The sequence below is a fragment of the Trachemys scripta genome, chromosome 12 (assembly GCF_013100865.1).
Source record: "Trachemys scripta elegans isolate TJP31775 chromosome 12, CAS_Tse_1.0, whole genome shotgun sequence".
Classification (NCBI taxonomy): Eukaryota; Metazoa; Chordata; order Testudines; family Emydidae; genus Trachemys; species Trachemys scripta.
This window is the reverse complement of record NC_048309.1, coordinates 28,370,100-28,391,602: the sequence shown is the minus strand read 5'-3', so window position 1 is coordinate 28,391,602 and position 21,503 is coordinate 28,370,100. Positions and strand designations below refer to the sequence as shown.

Genomic DNA, 21,503 nt, shown 5'->3' with positions numbered 1-21,503 from the left:
GCTGAGGAATCGGAGAGACCCGAGCTGGGAAACCCGCAGCTCACCCCGCTGTCGATGCTGGATGGCTCCCAAGAGTGCTGTCGAGCACAGCTGGAGCACTCCGGCCACCCAGCTGCTCAGCTGTATGACTCAGGCCCTTGCTCAGGGGACCTGCTCTTCAGCAAGAGCCAGAATGCCCCCCCACCTCTCCCACCTCCCCAGCCTTTAAGGGCCAGTGGAACAAAGATACAGAGAGGAGAATTTAAAAAACAACCCCACCTTCTTTGCTTAACAATGTTCTGTCTGCAGCCACATCAGCTCAGGCTGCAATCAGCTAAGCAGGGATGTGTTGCACCAGAGCATGGCTAGGAGAGCCTGGAACACTGCAGGTGAGGAAAGGCAGGTCCTGACCCTCGCCTCCCTGCCACCTCCCCCCATGCCATCATCACTGCTCAGTGGGGAACAGAGCTGCACAAAGGCTAGGTACCATCCCAACCCCAAAACCTGAGAGCCAGACATGTTTATTTAGTGAACTCATAGTGCTGGAGCCGTCACGTCTTGCCTTGGTATCTCAGCAATGGAAACAGCCAAGGAAATGAGCATGTGCCGAGCTAGGACATCTGAATTCCTTTCAGTTTGGCCCAGACACCTGAACTGGCTTTCCTGCAATGAAGCGAACAGGGCCCTGCCACGCTCGAGTGAGGTTACCTGCACCCAGCCACACTGAGCAATGGGAAGCCAGTACTTTCTGCTGCTTAACCCCTGTGAGGCTGCAAAGGAATCAAATGAAGACGCCAAGTCTCTGAACACAGGAGCAAACCTTGCCAGCTTCCCTTTGGAGTTTACCTGCTGGAATTTTTAATTTATTAAAGAAGCCTGCTGGGTCTCATCTGAGCCCCAGCAAACTACAGCGAAGCCCTCTCTGCAGATCCGTGTTCTCAGCACTGCCCTCTAATCAGCAGGTTGAGTAAACAGTTCAGGTGGGGAAGAGGGGCTTCCTCTAATCTCTCTCCCTAGACACAAGGCAGCTCATCCCAGCCTCATCCAGAATCTTTAGGAGAAAAGGAAACAAACCCAGGCCAAAGGAAAGAGAGAAAAACAAGCAAGCGAGCGAGAGGTTTGAGGAAGGAATTTCACAGGCCTGGCGAGAAAGGAGTTCTCGCATTTCTCTTTGGTTAAAAAGATCAACTTCCAGCAACTGTGCAGAGGAGCACATTCCACAGGATGATGTGTGGTTCCGGAGGCTCCGGAGAGAGGAGGAACCAAGCCACAGAAAGGGCTGAGCAAAGCTAAAAAGAGTTTAGAGACAATGCAGTTTGGGGCAGGGGGTGGGGGAGGGAAAGCCCTTCAGATCCAAAGAAGAGGGCAAGGAAGCATTTGGAGCCAAAGAGAACAGCTCTCCTGTTCACACAGGCCAAGTCTGCAGGGCCACAGTACTCCATGGATCTGAGTCGCCTTTGGGCTCGCTGATTAGCAGAGCTGAAGGGGAGGGCGAGTTTAGCTGTGTCTGAGAAAAGGCCCCTCCCTCCCTCCTCACAGCTGAGGCAGTTGCTGCTCTGCACTCCTAGCTGTAGGGCTGATGGGACACAGCAATGGAAACGGTGGAGTTTAGTTTATTGTTAGTGGATTGAGAATCCGCAAGAGAACGGCTCCTCCCTCCTACAGACCCCTTAGCAAAGACATTACAAAATCTCCCTCTACTCCCCCTCCGCAAGGTCTCCAGCCCTTCCCTAACTGCTGTGATGTTAGACGTAGCAACTCCACTGCCCGTCTACCCACTCGACAGAAACCAATTCTCAGTTACGTCATTTGTGCGCTAAGGTGAAAGCACGTGGCTGAGAGTTAGGACTCCTGGCCTCTATTTCCAGCCCTGCCACTGAGTCATTGCACAACGCTGGGCAAATCACCTCTGTGCCTCCAAACAATACAGCAGAGATAGAAAAGGCACAAGGAAGTGTCAGAGAAGTAGTGGAAGGCCTGGCAAGACTCAATGCGAAGACAGATTTAAATGGTTAGGACCATTACTTAAGGGAGGAGAAAAATATGAGAGAGAGAGATAGTGCACTGTATAATGAATGTAAATCGGGGGTTCCTAGTAACCCTTTCTGAGCATACAAGAACAAGGGCGACAAAATAAAATAAAACAGGAATCGTTCTTTTACACAACACAATTAGTCAGTGGAACTCTCTGCCACAAGCTATTGCTCAGGCAAAGAGTTTAGTAAGGAAGATTCAGAAAAGGACTGGACACAGATATGAATAATAATAATAATAATAATACCCACAGTTCCACTAGCTAGGATTAAAAAGGTATCAGAGATATCAGCCTCCATGGTTCAGGACAGAAATCAAAGACTAGATACCCAGGGTTAGGGAAAGATTGCCTTGAAGGCCAGTCATTGTCCGATTGTCCTTTATAGAGGCACAAAACGGAGGGGATGAGGTTACACCACCTGCTGAAGCAACTGGTACTGGCCACTGCCAGAGTCAAGGTGCCAGGCTGGACGGAAGTTAGAAGTTATTATTAATCAGCCTCATGCTGCCAGCTTGTCCCTGCTCCTGTGACACCTTGCAGGGTAGGGGTTTTGTGTCTGAGCATGACCAAGTCTGCTGCCAGTTAAGGCAGCCCTACTCGGGCCAATGGCAGTGAGGCCTATGTTCCTGGAGCCATGTCTGCAGCCCCTGGATTCATTATACCTAAACCTGGCCTTTCTCCCTGTCCCAATAGCCCCAGAGACGCTCTCCCCCTCCCCGATCCCTGCAGAAGCCCAAAAGGGCAAAAGAAAAAGGCTGCTCCTAAAAGCATTTAACACTGACCCGGGCCAGAGTGCCCGGTCAGGATGCACACAGGGAGGGGCTGCTCCATGCCTAGATTCTCCCCTCCGCCTGCGTGGAAGTGAGGAGTGTCCCTGCTGCATCCCTTGGAGTGCTTTCCAGTGGGCAAGACTCCCTACAATGGCAGGAGGTGAACAATGCATTGTCTCCTCTGGAAAGCAAAGTGATATCTTGGCAGAGGGCTGCACTGGCTCTGGCTCCAGGACCTTCTGTCTGTGCCGTTGAACCTGCCTCCAGGGAGAGACGCTCCTCCAACGGGACGCCCCAGGCTCTGATGGATCCCTGGGGACCCACCAGATCTTGGCTGTGACCCCTCTGCCTGACCCACACTTTGAAGGAATGATCTAGTAAGAAACTCCACAAGGCTGTCCCCTGTGTGGGTCCTCCTAGCTGGGTGACAGCCTGGTCCCTCAGGACTAGCCATTGTTCTACAGGCTACATGGAGGGTTGGTCTCAGCCCACGGCCTAGCAGACTGGTGCGCAGGCCACAAAAACCTACACAAAACAACTTGTCCCCTTCCCTACAGGGCCCCAGCAGAGAGGCCAAGGCCTGTACTTGTCAGTGGGGCTTGGGGGGCGAGGAGAGCACTCTGCTGTCACCCCGGAAGGAGGCAAAAAAAGAACAAGAGAAGTCCATGAAGGACAGCTCCATCGCTAGCTGTTAGCTACAATAGCAAGAAGGCAACCTCATGCTCTAGGTGTCCTTAAACTCCAACTGCCAGAAGCTGGGATTGGAGGGCAGGGGATGGATCATTTGATAACTGCCCTGGTCTGTTCATTCCCTCGGAAGCATCTGGCACCGGCCATGGTTGGAAGACAGGATACTGGGCTAAGTAAACCATTGGTCTGACCCAGTCTGACCCTTCTTATGTTCTTCTGTCTCTGAAGCATGCTGGTGGGAGGCAGCATGGGGGGAGCTGGTACTGCCCAGCTGTGCTTCCGTCTCATGGGATGTCAACTCAGCACCTCTCACCAGCACTAAATCCAGCCCAAGGAATGCAGGATGTGTCCAGCTAAGGGAGAGCGTTAGCATTTACACCCAGGGCCAGGTCTCAGCTCTGCTCAGCGACTCAGAAATCAATAGGGTATGCGGCTATCCGCCAGCTGAGCCTCTGCCCTGGCTTTCAAACCAAACACTGGGGAGATGCTAAATGATTTGTCATTGGCCGACTGACCGAGAGAGGCTTCTCTGGGGGTAGGGCCAGAACCCAGGGGGATCCCGGGCTGGCTCTTTCGTTCTCGTGGCTGTTCTGGCAGAAGGAGGAGGAGAAGACAGGTCACAACCAGGATGTTTGCGCTCCCCACTAAAACTTGACATTAGCTCTCTAGTAGTCTGCCCTTCTTGTGCCAGTCCACCTCCGCTCTACCCGGGGTTGATAGGCTGGCAGGGCCTGCTCGGGTGAAGCAGGGACTCAGGCAGCTGAGCGCAATGTCAAACTCTCCCGCTTGTTGGACAGGCAGACCAGGCTAATAGATTCAGAGCACAAACACCACTAATCTCCATTGTCTCATCTCTCCCAGCCCAGTCACTGTGACTCTCTCCTTTGGCCAGTTACGGGTTCTCCTTCGGTACAGCATGACTGGCCTCTCCACTTCGCAGAGGACGTAGGAGTTCTTAGAGCAGTCAGGCCACTAACATGAGCCTCTTGCCAGTGACTGCAGGGTCAACCTTTCCCAGTGCCCAGCAGTTCAGTCTGCTGGCTCAGACGCAAGGCAGTGTGAGAGTCTCCTCCCAGGCGTCTGGATTAAGTGGGTCTCCTGAAACCTTCAGACACCTGCAGTCCTTCACTGCCAGCTCACCTGGCAATAACACTTCATCTCTCCTATAGCTCTGAGATGTGCCAGGCAGTCACAACTGCAATCAGTGAAGACAAGACACCTCTCATCGACCTGCTGGGAGAGTCCCCAAAGCTTTAATGGTTCTCACAATGTCTCTGCCGTTATTCAAGTCAGTTGAGTTTTACAGATCACTCAGATTTGTGATCCTCGGAAACAGCTTGGTTTAAAACTAACATCTTCCAAAACCACCAGATCAGTATTCCCAGATCTCCCCTCTCACTGGGACCTGGGTGATGGGATTTTTTTAATGGTCATTATTTTTTTCAGGCACCAAATCTAGTCTGTTCATGCTGCTGTAGGTGAGGATGAGTCCAGGAGGAAAGTTGCTGGATAAGTACTAGGCTACTCTGACGTCCATTATTAAACTTTGGCTTTCAAGGGTTTAGAACTTGACATATTTACACCCTATGCCCCAGAGGCTCAGGGTTACACAGAACAATTGTCCATGTTGTCTAACTGCAAGCCAGATTCCAGCCCCTGCTATGGCCCCTTTATGCTGCTTTGGTAGCTTACAGGGGCCAAAAAGGGGGCAAATCATCCCATAGGGGAGCTGCCCCTCCTGTGGGCAGGGGAGGAGGTTCTCAGCATGCCAGGAGTGGGAAGAGATGTGACCGGAACACTCTGTGCTCTGGCTAGCCTGAGCTTTCACTGGAATTTCAAACACAAAACAAACAACATTACAGCTTAAAATCTCTCTTTTAGTACTTAGAACAGGGAGCTGAACGGATTTCCCAGCTCACTGGATTTTCATCTTTGAATACCTGGGTTCAAATCTCAGCAAGACACACATGAAAATTAATATGATGGCCTCAGCCAAGTCCTGAGTTTAACCTCCGCTACCTGTTGGAAATTATTTTCCTAATACATTTATAAGGTTTCACAGCACTCAGTTTCCTTTATTTGTCCCAAAGGGCCACTTGGTGCTGGTTGCATCCCAAACACCAATATAACCATATACACTCTTGTATTTTATACACTAGCAGCAACACAGTTATAAACATTGGCCAAAAAACTTGCAACGAGTTCAGGCCCAGGAGACACCTTCCTATCATGGCACGGCTCCTGAGGGTAAGGAAAAGCTCTGCCCAAGAGCCCTAGAAACCCTTGCTCTTCACACTCAATAGCAAACAACGGATGTCGTTGCCGATTAATGGACTTCAGTGAAAGACAAAAAAGGGAGTTTTTGGGCTAAACCCTGAACCTGATGCCCAGTTAACCCTGTTTTCTATATTTCTATTACTTCAGCCCAGATGTTCAATCAGGTAACACTGGTATTTCCAGGGTCACTACGAATACAACACAAACAACTCTTCTCTCTCATGATCTTATTTGTTTGGTCCATGCTTTGAGCACACGGCTCATGCTAAGATCCAAACTCAGTCTAAAACCAGCGATCACCCAGGTCTAACGTGGGCCTAGGTTCCTACACTCTGACACTGACTCCCTCCGAGACTAGTCATCTCCACTCTGCCTCAGTGCATCTGGGGGTGAAATGGAAAGCGCAGTCGGAGCCTAGTTCCCCGGGCCCTCCAGTGGAGATCTCAGTGCATGTCCGTAAAGCATTTGAAGCTGAAATGCGATATCATCACTCCCCACATTTATCTCTATCAGAAAGCACCAGTCACACTCTGTTAACAGAGTCTGATCAGACCAGGCCCTTCACTGTAATACCGGGGGTGCTGCAGGCCAGGACCAAGCCATGGGGGAGACCCAAGCGTGGAGCTGAAGGGGAAACACACATGAGGATTGTGGTGAAGACGGCGGCAGAGCCCATGGGGAAGAAAGCCTGCACTGCACCTTCGCCAGATCTAGCCAGTAGCATCAGCATTGTGATCCCCAGAATGCGAAGTGACGCACACTAAGATCTGGGGTGAGCCGGGCAATGCAGAACTGAACTGAAATGCCACATTTAACCCAGAGTGCAGCCCCAAGGTGTCTCAGAGTCCTGCCCCACAGCCACCTTGGAGACTGAGCAGAACAAGCAGGTTCTGTCCATCTATGTAGGGAGATCCCAGCAGCTATTTCCCATTCTCAGAATGAGCGGATGGAATGGTTTGTGCCTATTTTGTTTTTAATTAAAAACGGTATGTAAATGTATATGCAGATTTGGATCTCAGGCTTCTGGCGAACTGCCAGCGCAGGCCTTACTATTGCAAAGAGCAGGCACCGCGGATGCCTCCATATTGCAGCCCATCTAGCATGTAAAATCCCTTGCTGGTCAGACTGGCTCCGGTGGGCATCCCCCAGCAGGGAGCCTCAGCCCGGGCCCTCATGGCTTTGGCAAGGCTAAGCAGAACCCTCGATGGGATCGGGATGGCAAAGGGGACATGTAAACTTTCCTCAGCATTAAGAGTTTCCGAGTGGAAACTTCCTTCACCGTGGTCCATCATTTGGTCACTCTGCCTTTGTTACCTGATTCAGGCATGGCCCAGTTGAGCCCCACATGCCCTGCATTTTGGACACTTCTGGCCCTTTCCAGGGCACCTGGAGGGGAGCCCCCAGAGAACCCTCCGTGGCACCTCCCAGCACTGAACCTAGATGCATTGTGCAGAAATAAAAACAAACAGCAAATGCCATTTGGTAGCAGAATGGCCATGTTACAAGCCCAGCAGCACCTCTGGGGTGAGGGAATGGGGTCTGTATTTCAGCCATGGGGAAAGCACACACAGTCTTATTGGCAATGTTCGCCACATTCATACACAGGTCTGCTCTGGTACTTACCCTCCAAGACCACCTCCTTGCCAGTCTTCTTCAGTGCCTGCACTGCCTCATCGTGCGTCGCCTCTGAAAGGTCAGCCCCATTGACGGAGAGGATAGCGTCTCCTACATACAGCGCCTCTGTCTGATCTGCAGCCAGCCCCTTAAAGATCTTGGAAATCAAGATAGGCATTTTATTCTCTCGGCCGCCTGAAAAGAAAAGGAAAAAGGAAGTGGTTAGTATATAACTATTTATATACAGAAGGCGGAAAGTACTACTTAGATAGCATCCTGCTTAAACAAATCTGAGTGCCAATATATCAAGATTTAACTCATTTTCCCCAGTAATGCATCAGATTCGCAACCGCTGGTGTCATTTTTGGGTAGAAAATCATTTTCACTACTTTTATCATTGTGCAGAGGAGCATGAATCAGAGGAGGTAAGCATCTGACCCCACTTCCGCCCAGAGATCCTAGCAACTGTCCTTTTCTTGCTTGAATCTCAGAATATACATTCCGCCACATAGCTCATGGAAGAGAGATGTCCAGATACTGGCCCCCTTCTTGGAAATACGAGATTCCTCAATTTCGGTTTCAGCCAGTTGCTGCATGTATGATTGATAGAGATGGCTCTTAGTCTTAGCTCCGTGCAGCGGCAGCAGGACAGAGCAGCTCCTGCCACATGGATGAAGCATCTTTTAGTCTCCCAGCAGTGATACTTGCTGCTTATTCCACCCCAGTCCAGGCCTGTCTGAGAGTTTCTAGAGGCTCTTCTGACTAGACATCAATAAAGTGAAATGCAAAAGAAAGGAAGCACAGATCTGCTCCCTACACGGCTATCTCACGTCCGGCTCTCATCAGAGTCTCTTTAGTGGAAATGCCACTGCTACCATGTCTGTGGATGACACCGAAATACGAAGTTTAACAAATACACAGGTGGCCTGGGTCAAACTGGGAAATGACCAAGAAAGTTTAGAGTACAGACGGCTGCAGGCATCAAAGAGCGACCCTGCTGGATTGCAAGAGACTGCGTCTTGGACGTAGCTCTCAATCCCTAAGAGCCATGGGCTGAGCTCTTCCACCGTGAACAAAAGCCCAGCAGGAGCTGGAGGGGAAGAGAGGTTAAGGCCCTAGCCTGATACTTGGGACCCTGGATTCAATTCCCAACTCTGCAACAGGCTGTGTGACCTTGGTCAAGTCACCTAGTTTCTCTCTGAGCCTCAGCTCTCCACCTGTACAATGGGGATAACAGTACCTCACAATGGGGTTGGGAGGGGAAATATATTTCAGTTTGTGAGGCACTCCAGCCCTGCAATAAAGGAGGCTAATACAGAGGGAGGAGGGAATTGGAAAGGGGCATTTCTGTGTTTGTTTGGTAAAACTTTTAAGGCACTCAAATCAACAGGATTAACTCAAAGTCAATGGGAGTTAGGTACCTACCTAACTTTGAGAATGTGGGCCTCGGCTCCTCTGGTGAGAAGTGTGGCAACAGTACCTAGCCAGATGGAGTAATAGTCTCCAGCTCTCTACTCTCCGAGCTGGAAGGAGAGGGGCTCAGGAAGCGTCACTGTCTTAGGAAGTAGTCTACAGCACGAAAAAATGTGAGAACCACTGGGATAAACCTAGGTGTGCCCTTCCGGGGAGGTTGCTGGAGTTCCACTTGTTTCCTCGGAGAAATGGAAGCCACCTAGAGATTCCTGTCAGTGTTCATTCTTTTGGTAGGAAAGTCTGACGTTCAAATATGACATTTATTGCATTTGAATGGAAAAGTGTCACTTTGTAGTGCCTTCCCGCCATGCCTTCTCCACCCTCCGAGGCGCTAATGGTCACCTTCACATCTGCATGACCAGCTGCACTGGTTTATGGCTCCCAGTTTGGATTTTTATTACTTTGCTAATGCACGTGTCATTGCAAAAATGAAGCATTAACTGAATGGAGTAACATTTCTCCTAGGAAGGAGCACCTTAGTGCTAATGAGGGCTGGGTGAGAATTTTTAGACAGAAATTTTTTTGCTGGAAAGTGCCTATTCCTCGATACCGAATTGATTTTCGGATACCCTCAGTTTCAACAAAAAGGTTTCTCAGGTCCAGGATGGAAGAGAGCCAGTGAAACCCACCCCAGAATAGCCAAAGAGCTAAAATTCATTCTAAAATTCAGACAAGACACAGAAAAGGGAGCAGAGAAACGGTGGGACTGGAATAGAGGAAGGGAGGACAAAGGTTACAAAAACAAGGCCATGTTGATGCTCAAGATTTACAAAAATGCACATCTTGAAGGTTTTAGTGGCTTTTTATTACGATTATTAACTATCCCTAACTCTTAAATAGCACTTATATATTTCATCAGTAGATTGAAGGCAAAAGGGGAGTCCCGTAACTGGGCAACATAAAGGGATCAGAGCACGTTTCTGTGCAATACATGGTCTTTGCATGGTATGCTCCAGAAAGAAGTCCCTCCAGCAGTGGGGAAAGCATAAAGAAGAAGGCACAGAAGAATCAATTAGATCAGCCTAGACGCTCTAAACAGATGCTGGTTATGCTCCCGCTCCAGCAGACACATTTTCCAAAGAGCTCATCTCCCATCTGGCAGCCAAATGAACTCTTGAGTATCTGGAGCTAGATGTCCACATTTTTTGCCACTGGTAGCATGAATAGGAACATTTAGGCAAGGACTCAGCCGAGACAGAACAGGGGCAGAGCTCTAGACTTCACTGAACCAGACTGAGCTCTGTTAGTTTTGTGACTATATCGAAAGAAGTTCTGTTTTTGCTTTGCTGTACGGACTTTATTGAACAAGGGCTTGTGGGATGCCTGGATAAAGAGTCCTCCCTCAAGAGACTGAACTCACAATGTGGGCCCAGTTCCATATTTCTATAATGAGGAATCTCCTCAGCATCCCCCCGCACCACCAACATTAAAGATCTGTAATTGGAAAAGATCAATATACGGTAACAGCTCTCTAAGGCTGGCGTCATCTCAACTGCAAAACAGAGAGAGGGAGAGGGGGATGTGGATTAAGAGCAAAACAGACACAAAAGAATCAGATTATTATTAGATGTACAGGCCACTTAAATTAAAGACTTCTCTGAAGAAGGAAATAGGGGGAATGGTGCATTTGGGCCAGTTGCTAGCTTTTTTCTGCTTTATTCAGCTCCCAGATGTGCCCTGTCCTTTCCTCTTCCCCAGCCCACGTAAATTCTAGAGGCAAGAACATCAACTCTTTAACATTTGAAAGAGACCGACTTGGCTCCTGCGTTGGCTTTAATTCGGTGGAAATGTGAACCACACCCAGTATGTATTAATGGGCCAAAGCCAGCCTGGCAATAGACCAGTTTTCCAACATCTCCTCCTGTCAACCCTCTCTGAGTTCACTCAGATTCCCCACAAGGTGCATTATCTCTGTCTTGGATTTTGAAGGTCAAAGCTGTCTGTCTGCCAGGTGTGGCTTGTGAAGCATCAATTGTTAAAATAAACAACTGGGCCCTACAGCTGCAAGAAAATTATACCTTCACAGCCCCGTTCATTTTGTGCTAAAACTGTCTATTCCTCAGAGCTTCTTCCAGCCACTGTGCTGACTTCCTCTGAGCAAAAAAGTTGCACAAATGAGGTCGTTTGAGTTGTGCTGATCATGAGGATAGCAGTGCGTTTACAGTACAGCCTTCACTGAGATTAATTCAATAAGTGCGGTGGACTGCAGATTTTTATTTAGATATATTTTGGTAAGACTGATGGTATTTTGGAACAAAACTCTGTTGCAGGCTGCAGGCTAATGTGCAGGAATGCCAATAAAAGAACAGGAAAACACCCTTTCACATCAGTGACAGGATGATACAAATGCAATGCCAGTGCCTAGCCTGTGGGCAAATGCAAACAACCATCAGAATTCACAATTAAAAGACACCGAATATGACATGAACTGAATTATGTGGGACATAAGGGGAGAACAATTCTCAGCTCTTTTTACGCTTTCATGGAATTTATTATAGAATAACTCCCTCCCCTCCCCATCCAGTTTAACCTTTCTGTTCAATACCACCCAACCCTGCTTAGACACATTAGACCCACTCACTTTTTCTCAAAAACAACGAGGAGTCCGATGGCACCTTAAAGACTAACATTTATTCAGGCATAAGCTTTCATGGGTAAAAAACCCCACTTCTTCAGAGGCATCACTTTTTCTGTATGCTCAGGCTAACCTAAGGTTAGGTAGGCACAGTGCAAGTGATGGGCAATTTCAGGTTCACAAACTGATCTCACGTGAAGAACAGGAGTACTTGTGGCACCTTAGAGACTAACACATTTATTTGAGCATAAGCTTTTGTGAGCTAAAACCCACTTCATCGGATGCATGCAGTGGAAAATACAGTAGGAAGATATTGCATTCTAGATTTACAGTATGCACACACAGCACATGTAAACCTGCCAGCATACAACTCACATAAAAAAGCACTTTAAAGAAACCGTGGCTCCAATCCTGCAAAGGTTTATGCACATGTTTAACTTCATGCACTGTGAGTAATCCACTTGGCTTCCATGGTGTTGCTCACCACATGGACATTGAGTATGTATGTAAGTCTTTGCAGGAGCAGTGCCAAGTTATATTTGTATGTAAAGGTAACATTTTAACTGGGAGCTGATGCAACCTGTGTAACTGATATAACAGACCTAAATATACACTGCTAGAAGACTGCAACTTTCAACCACTGCATATGACAGGGCTCTGTAAAATCATGACATTTGGAGTTTAGAAATTAAGGAGCAGAACCTGTCACTCTTGTCACTCCTCTGCATGGGTTACATTCCTAAGGCCTAACCCTGAAAACACACACGTGAGCGACTTCACTCTGCTCCTCCGGGCAAGTGCAGGATGGGGGCCTCCGGTGGATTCGCTTGTCCATTTCCAACTTCCCCAACAGGCACAAGCGGCAGTGACAGGTTGCTTCCCGGCAGCTCAGCCGGAGCCGTGCTAAGCGCCCCTCCAGCTCAGGGCGAGCGGGAGATGGGGGCCTGGGGCTGTGGCCACCCCCAGGGCATCCTCCCCAACCGCTTTAGCAAACACGGAGTTGGCACCCGGCCGCGCGCAGAAGTTGGTCAGGCACCAGCCAACTCCCCGAGGTGCCACAGGGCACCGACCGCCTCCAGCTGCGCCTCGGCGCGGGGCGCTGCAAGGTGCCCACCAGGGAGAGCCCGGCAGTGCCGTCGCTGGGACCCTCGAGCCAAGCGGCAGGTTCAGCCCACGGGGCACGGACCCTGCTCTCCGGAGCAACGTGGACAGGGGGGCGAGCGCCCGAGGCCAGCAGCGGGGCGAGCCCTCGCCCTCTGCCGCGCCCCTCACCTTTGATGCTGATCCCGAGCCCCCCCACGTCCTGCTTCACGATCCGCACCGTGCGCTTCACGTTGGTGAGCGACTCGGGCACCTGGGCGCACGGCTCCCCGCCGTTCAGCTGCGCCAGGGCAGGCGGCGGCTCCTCGGCCCCCGCGCCCTTGCCGGGGCTCACGGTCAGGAAGTCTTCGGCCAGAGTGACCAGGACTCGCAGCCACTGCTCGCCCGGGGCTCGCAGCTCCAGCAGCCCGCTCTTCGGGGCTCTCCTGCCGGCCGCCATCTTCAGCGCATTCCTGGGATAGCTGCTGCTGCGCCGCCTCCCGCCTGCCAGGGGCCGGGGCGCACGGCGCGGAGCGGGGGCACCGGGCACTGAGCCACCCCCAGGGCGCCGCCCCCGGGCCCTCCCCCGGGAGGGACAGCGGGCTGCCGGGCACAGGGGCAGCGAGCCGCCGCCCCGCCCAGGGAGCCGCCTCCCGACACGCCTCTCCTCTCCCCGGGGCGCACGGGGCTGCGGCGGACACATGGGCACCGCCCAGACCTTTCCCTCGGAGCCGCCTCTCAGCGCCCGCGGGCATCAAGGCAGGGACCTGCCCAGGAGCCGGGCGCAGGGACGGGGGCACCGGCTGCGGAGCCAGGCCGGAACCTCGGCTGCGGGCCAGGAGTAGCCTTCGGTTCGCGGCAGAAGGGGCAGAGCTCCTAGCCGGGCCAGTGCCTGCCGATCCCCAGGCTGGGGCGCCCTGCAGACTTTGGAGATCTCTTTCCCGGCCAGGAACAGCGGGGTTCATCCCTGATCCACGGCAAGAGGCCCAGTTACTTCTCTTTCCCCAGCACATCAGATACACTTGCCCCCATCTTCCCTCTCCCCATCTTCCCTTCCCATCAGCATGTGGCCACTAGGGCTAGATGAAGAAATACCCAGCCCAGCTTGTCCAAATGTTGCAAATCAATTAAGCAGGCAAAGGATTGCCAGCTCTTCAGGGAGAGGGGTGGTCAGAGTAGGGGGCTAGGAATTAGGATTCCAAGGACCTCATGCCAGTTCTGCCTCTAGCTCCCAGTCCAGCCTTGGGCCAGTCACTTCAACACAGATCCTTAAAAATATGTAGGAAGCACTATCCACTCCCACTGATTTCAGGGGACCTTAGGTTCTGTTGTCATAATTGGGCCAGCAAATTTACCTTAATTGTAAACTCAAATGTAAAAAGGAAGTGAAAGTTGATGGCAAGTATCAGAGGGGTAGCCGTAGCCGTGTTAGTCTGTATCCACAAAAACAGATTCCTCGTTGTTTTTGTGAAAGTTGATGGAGTGTCACAGTAACCTACGGCAATAAATGTCAATGGGAAAAGTTGCAAAATGGAGACAAAAAAAAAAACTCAATACAAACCAAAAGGCCAACTAATATAGCTCAAGGACTGTATTAAACGCAAACCTAGTAAATAAGACAGTGTAAGACCAAAAAGCAATAAGCCAAAATTGGTATGTCAGAAGTTAGGCCTATTGGTGAACAAAATAATGAAAGAATGGGCTATTCACCCAGCGCTCCCTTGGGGGGGCTTTTAAAAACGGAGACGTTGGGGAAACAATACAAACAGATGGAGGCTGTCGCAATGCTGGCAGATTGAGAGATGAGAGAAAGGCAAAAAATGAGCTCCACCATGACTGCCACCCCCCATGGTCACCTGTGACCCGGAACTTCTTCGTCCTAATCCTGAAGGATGTCCTGACCAGATGGAACCAGGGAGAGGAACCCAGTCCCAGATGACACCACCACCTCCAGCTGAATCCCAGCCAACACCTGGAATGGGAGACTGTCTCTCTTCCCCTGCCCCTATGTGTCCTTTTCCTTTCCCACCTTATTTCTTCTCTTTCCTGTCCCTCTCCTTTTTCCTTCTGTCTAATAAGTGTCTGGCTTCGTCAGCCAAGACTGCAACACTGCTGTAAGCTTGTGACCAAAAAAAGGCAGCTAAAAGCAATGATCTAAACAGCCCGATGCTGGTGCAAGTTTGCCAGGCCTCGGAGTGGCTAATAAGATTGTGTGCTGGGCCTCTGTTTCTCCAGCAGCAAGGTTGCAAGTGAAAGTCAACACCAGAGACAGAAGCTGTATTTTCTATCTTGGCTGTTCTTTTCTCATCCCTTTTGTGTGTGTTTGTCTCCTTTTGTCTGTTATGAAACAGGATCAGACTTTAACAACAGCTGCAGCCCATCTTCACTAAGTTCTTCTCTGTTCCCCCAAAGGACATTTATTGCCATTTTTAACGCCATCTAAAAAACTCTGACACAAGGAGGATTTCCCTTCTACAAATTCTCCACAGATTAAAAAGAAAAAACAACAACAAAAATGGTTAAAATAAAAGCCTTAATTTATATTTCAAATACTTTACGTGGTTTTCTTTTTTTCTATTTCTCTAATAAAAGATTTAAAAAGTGTTTACTGGTGTGTTTGCCAGGGTAGGAAGCAGGCTAAGGTCTGTGTATATCAAACCCCAAACTTTGTCTGAAACTGTTTAATGTTGGACAGTGAGTGGGTATGTTAACACCTTTGGCCCATATATTCCATCTAAATTAATACAACAGTGCCTAAATACCTTTGAGGTCCTCGGCCTTCCCCTCTTTGTGTGGTAGTTTCTCCATCTGTAAAATTAGGTTGATAATCACCTACCTCACTGGGATGTTATGGTTAATTCATGTGTGTTCAGTGCTTTGAGGCCCTTGGACAGGAAGCCCTAGGGACCAACCTTGTATTTAGAAACATGCCATGTGCATGTGTTGGTCTGGCCACTTCTCTATGCCTGTCCCCAAGGTTTCCGTACATTGGAGGCCTGCCCCAAAGCATGGAGAGAAGAGAGAACCAGATGTGGAGGAGCAGAGATTTCCCTCTTCTTTGGATGCAAATCTTGGCTCCACAGGAGAATCTGCAGGAATCATGAACTATGCCTGAACACAAATGGGAATATCAGTAGGATCCTATTGCTGCAAACTGTCCTCTCTGACCCCTTAGCAGATCCATTTAACTGGAAAACAAAGCAGAATAAACTTGGGAAGTAGGAAGCCCAGGGTGTGACTGTATCTGGCTTTTGTGTCTTCCATAAAACTGTGAGAACTGGAGAAATCGCTGGACAAGAATCCCACAGAGACTGTATAAACCCAGGGTGCATTTAAAGCCAACCACCTTTGCAAAAGGTGCAGTGAACATGTAGGTGGGGAAATGATTCTGAGAGAGCCAAAGCGATAGCTTCAAGTGGTCCTGCCAAACAGCCATAATTCCCTGCCATAGTGCTGCTCACCAGGTGTTCTCTGAACATCTAACCCTAACCAGGTCAGGATCCACTTGCTGCCGTGAGCAATGTGGTGGCAAGTGTACTTTTAACAAAGAGCAGTAGCAGGTGTGACTTCTGGGTGGGACAGACGGTAGGTAACTGATTTCCCTTCCTGTGCCGCCAGGTAGAAAACCACTCCCAGTCAGGGCTCGGGGTGCACGGATGGATAAAATATCAGAAAGGAGAGGGCGTCATCTGGTAAGAGAGAATTACATCTCATGCGCCATATTTTCAAACAGTTCAGCTCCCATTTAGGCACTGAAGTGACTAGATTTTTATTTTAAAGGGTGCAGCTTGGGTGTTGAGCAATTTTGAAATTCTGGCTGTTATGTAGGTGCCCAAATAGGAATACCCCCCCACCCCACCGGGTAAGGCAGGGATGCCCCCCATATAGGACTTTTTCCGAGTGCATTGTTGCATGTAGTGTCTAGATCAGCGGTTCTCAAACTTTGGGTCGAGACCCTGTTTTAATGGGGTTGCCAGGACTGGCGTTAGACTTGCTGGGGCACAGGGCTTCAGCCCTGAGTGGTGGGGCTCAATCTACAGCTTCAGCCTTGGGCTGTGGCGCTCTGGTTACCGGCCCCCTGCCCGGGCCTGAAGCCCTTCAGCTCCAGGTTAGTCCCCCTGCCCGTGGCAGTGGGGCTTGGGCAGGCTCAGGCTTCGGTCCCCCATCGTGGGGTCATGTCGTAATTTTTGTTGTCAGAAGGGGGCTGTAGTACAATGAAGTTTGAGAACCCCTGGTCTAGATTTACTTTATTTCAGCCACAAGTTATGGATATGGGGAAAGCAGTGGACATGATATATCTTGACTTTAGCAAAGCTGTTGATACAGTCTCTCACAGTATTCTTGCCAGCAAGCAGGGCTGGCTCCAGGCACCAGCCTGGCAAGCAGGTGCTTGGGGCGGCCGCTCCGGAGAGGGGCGGCACGTCCAGGTATTCGGCGGCAATTCGGCGGACGGTCCCTCACTCCCGCTGGGAGCAAAGGACCTCCTGCCGAATTGCCGCCGCAGATTGCCTAACCTCTGTTAATAATGGACTCTTCTTTGTGATTAAATGTAGTGATTAGAAAAGCTTTTCACATTACAGTGTTGTTCCTCTTTACCACTGATTTGTCTTATAAACATATCTTACATATTTATACTGAGTGGGGCAAATCCATCCCCGGTGAATTGAAATCAGTGGGTAGGTTTACCCTGCATTGTAAACCCAGGTCTGTGGGACCCACACATGTGGCTGTAGTGGTCTCTCGCTCTCAAGCTGGGAGGGAGGCCACTCTGCTTCACTGTGTCAGACAGCAGCAGTCGGGCTCCGGTCCCCTCCCGGTTAAAGCAGCCAGCAAAGTCTATCAGAGCGCCGGCCAGCTGGGCAGGGCAGAGCAGGGAGCAGTTTAGGGAGCTCAGGCACTCAGGGTAGGTCTACACTTACCTCTGGGTCCGGCAGTAAGCAATCGATCTTCTGGGATCGATCCTGGAAGTGCTCGCTGTCGACGCCGGTATTCCAGCTCGGCGAGAGGAGTACGCAGCATCGACGGGGGAGCCTGCCTGCCGCGTCTGGACCTGTGGTAAGTTCGAACTAAGGTACTTCGAATTCAGCTACATTAATAACGTAGCTGAATTTGCATACCTTAGTTCAAAGTGGGGGGTTAGTGTGGACCAGGCCTCAGGCAGGGTGGAGCACCGAACAGTCTATCGTTCTAGCTCTGGCAGATGGCAGACAAACACAGGCTCTTGGCCTAAGGTGGGGAGGCTGCCACCCAAGGGTCAAGTTGGCAGCAGGGGGTAGGGGGACCCAGGCCCACCCTACTCCACTGAGTCCCAGCCCAGTGTCTTAACAGTGGTGGAGGGTTCCACCACTGGGTCAGCGGGGATCCAGCCGCAACACACTGACTTGGGTTCTGATAGCAAAACTGAACCAAAGTCTGGTTTCCCTGGGCTACTTCCTACCAGTGTCCCGGCGAGGGGTTCCGTAGTCCATGGGTCCTCTGTCTCCTCAGGATACATGGCGGACGGCAGTCCTGGCAACTCCTCTCCAGGGTCGGTCTCTTTTGGGGGCAGGGCATTGCTCGGTGCAGGTTCAGCTCCAGAGTTCTGCAGCGAGCTGAAGACATCCGTCTCCTTCTCTGGCTCCCGCTCAACTGAGCTGCAGGGCCCTCCCTTTATACTTCCTGTCCCACCCCGGTACCTCTGGCGAGGGGGACGGGGTGGGTTTGTCTCCACCTACCAGGAGTAGTGTAATGGTCCCTCACTCTCAAGTCCGGAGGGAGGCCACCCCATCTCACTACAGTGGACATGGTGTTTCCAAGCCACACTTGAGCATCCACACTGCATTGTCAACCTGAGTTTACAGTTGCTGGACCCAGGCCTCACAACCTATGTTAACATGTTCATACTGCACTGTGCAGGTCTTCTGACTCAGGTCTGTGGTTGAGCTTTGTCAACACTGCAAAGTAACAGGACTTGGACCTAAGTCACAGTGACACAGGCACAGACCCCTTCCACTTCTGGGTGAGTCCTAGGATCTGGGTCCTGTTGCTTACCTGAGTCAGACAGATTTGTGTTAGGGTTGTCAATTTTGGTTGGAGGTATTCCTGGAGAACATAAGAATGGCCACATTGGGTCAGATCAAAGGTCCATCTAGCCCAGTATCCTGTCTTCTGACAGTGGCCAATGCCAGGTGCCCCAGAGGGAATGAACAGAGCAGGTAATCATCAAGTGATCCATCCCCTGTGGCCCATTCTGAGCTTCTGGCAAATAGAGACTCGGGACACCATCCCTGCCATGTGGAGGTTTCATCACATGACAATCTTTAATTTAAGATTAATCTTTAATTCCTGGAGACTCCACGACAATGTTGAGGAGTTGGCAACCGTAATTTGTGTGTGGATGGTAGGGGAGTTTGGGCTCAAACCTGAGTCTGAGCCCAGGTTTACAATGCACTGTAGGCATACCAAGTGGGATTGTGACTGTTTACATGGGGGCTGAATTTGGCCTTTTTGTCCAAAATCTCAGGCAGGGATTTTTTTCCCCTTTAATTTATGTCCCAGTTGTGCTGTTAGCATTCAAAATATTCACTCTTTTAGCCAGCTGGCTAGGATCGGTGGCTTGAATTAATTATTTCATTCCTTCCCATATCTGTTCTCATTATTTTCAAGAGCACTGAATCTTTAAGGCCACATCCAAGCAGCTGTTTCACTCTTTTGGGGACAGTGTTGTTGCCTCAAACAGGAGGAGTCATAAGCACCTCTTTACTGTTGCATAATGTCATGAGGAGTTCTTTCCCCTGCTTTTTTGGTCTTCCCTTTGCCTGGCAGCAGAGATGCCAGTGTTAAAGGACTAATATGCCCTTTATGGAAGGAAATATTTGGACTCTTGCAGCACCACAAGGGCAAAGTTCTGGCTCTCTTTTCCCTCTCTCTAACACTCAGGTGGATAAGTCAGCAGCTGCTATCAGAGCTAGGATCAGGGCGTATCCCAGGTTTGGCTGGGAGTTTGCACCCCATGGAATAACTGCCACTGCTGTCTTCCCCACAAACACACAAGAGTTTTGACAGGCTCATATGCACCTATAAGCCATGCTGCCACCCTTCCCCCAGCAGCAGCTTGCTTCTAATCAAAAGAAGGATTTATTCACCCTTGAGTAATGACGTTTTCATAAACTCCACCGAGACAAACAGGGAGCTGTTCTGCCCTCAGATGAGATTGCTCCATGTCTGCAGACATTATTGTCATGTTCTGTTCCCATCACTCCCCGCCCCCACCATTAAATCTTTCCCAGACGCTAGCTCAATTAGGTTTTAGTCAATTTTTGCACATCTGTGTTAGCACTGAAACATTTACACGTCCGAGGATATGCAAGACCCATGGCACACATGACACTTTGTTGCATAAGCCTTGCTCACAGAATCGCAGTGGCTGCAGGTGGAAAAGACCTGTTAGTGCATCCGGCCCATCCCTTGCCCAATGCAGCATAGTTCCCAACAGGGAACTTGTCATCGTGTCCTCATATGGGTAGAAAGATTGTCTCATGGAAACCTGCCCTCCCACTCAAGATCACATGCACCACCCTTTCTCCCATTTGCAATAACGTAACAACCCTGTGGCAACCGTACCAATTGTTTGTGTGAGAAAGTAACATAAGGAAAGTTTCCCAGGTGAGTTATCTTCTTCTAATGCAACTTAGGAGCTGGTAACAAGAGCCCCAATTCAGCAAAGTGCTTAAACAAATGCACACCTTGCAGTGCAGGCTTGAGTGGGGGAGTTGAAAGGGCTGATAATAGAAACTACCATTGATATGACACAATTTGTCCAAAGATCCCAAAGCACTCACTGTACAAAGCATATGTCAAGGATCGCTTCACCCTTTCACTAAAATGCAGCCACTTCTGGGGTGGAAGGTAGCAGCTGTTTGTCAGTGTACAGCAACATTATACAGTAGCTCAGGTCAGAAAATGAAGAACACTTGCCTCCAGTTGACAATGGAATTTTTAGAGGCAGAGTTTAATTACCTAATTGGACCTCAAGAGTCAGAAGTAGGATGCTTGTTAAAAGTGCCGATGAATTTTTAATGGTCACATGTGGTCAGGGCTAAACCCTGCACCGATATGACCTAGAACAAGATACAGAAGGGTAGATGGGAGCTCGATAGACAGCGAGAAAAGTCATCCTGCCTCTGCTGCTGTACAGTCATGGCTAAAGTCTCTGGATTTTGCAGGCAAAGTAACACCAGGACAAGCATTTTTACAATTGCCTCTCACTGGCTACCAGGGTAGTACAGCATAACAGCAGCCCCGTCTCATTACTGACAGAGGAGACAGCGAAGGGATTGCTAGGGTGGGACCTTCCAGTCCCAGGTCAGTGAGGCCTTGCTGTGGAAATCCATTTTTGAGATTCAAGCTGCGTGCTAACAGCTAACTCTAGCTCACGTGGCAGCAGGGGCATGAACTGTATTGGTGCTGAGAGTTCATGCCGCGTCCCCACTGGTGTTTGGCTTCTGCTGGGGATGAAGCCTGGGTCACAGAATCATAGAATCATAGAATATCAGGGTTGGAAGGGACCTCAGGAGGTCATCTAGTCCAACCCCCTGCTCAAAGAAGGACCAATTCCCAACTAAATCATCCTAGCCAGGGCTTTGTCAAGCCTGACCTTAAAAACCTCTAAGGAAGGAGATTCCACCACTTCCCTAGGTAACCCATTCCAGTGCTTCACCAGCCTCCTAGTGAAAAAGATTTTCCTAATAGCCAACCTAAACCTCCCTCGCTGCAACTTGAGACCATTACTCCTTGTTCTGTCATCTGCTACCACTGAGAACAGTCTAGATCCATCCTCTTTGGAACCCCCTTTTAGGTAGTTGAAAGCAGCTATCAAATCCCCCCTCATTCTTCTCTTCTGCAGACTAAACAATCCCAGTTCCCTCAGCCTCTCCTCATAAGTCATGTGCTCCAGCCCCCTAATCATTTTTGTTGCCCTTCACTGGACTCTTTCCAATTTTTCCAGTGTGGGGCCCAAAACTGGACACAG

General features: G+C 50.0%; 1 protein-coding gene across 2 annotated transcripts in view; it reads right to left on the bottom strand.

Moving 5' to 3' along the window:
• SNTA1 (syntrophin alpha 1) overlaps positions 1-13,033 on the bottom strand; it is a 70,857-nt gene extending 57,824 nt beyond the window's left edge. Inside the window, exons 1-2 of one of the 2 annotated variants that reach the window (XM_034787088.1) lie at positions 12,686-13,033; positions 7,375-7,560 (exon numbers count right to left, since the gene is read on the bottom strand). In XM_034787088.1, the coding sequence (XP_034642979.1) occupies positions 7,375-7,560; positions 12,686-12,953 (454 nt within the window). In that variant the 5' untranslated portion in view covers positions 12,954-13,033. The remainder of the gene's footprint in view (positions 1-7,374; positions 7,561-12,685) is intronic. The other variant, XM_034787089.1, reaches the window with a different exon arrangement.
• Between the last annotated feature and the right edge of the window lie 8,470 nt (positions 13,034-21,503).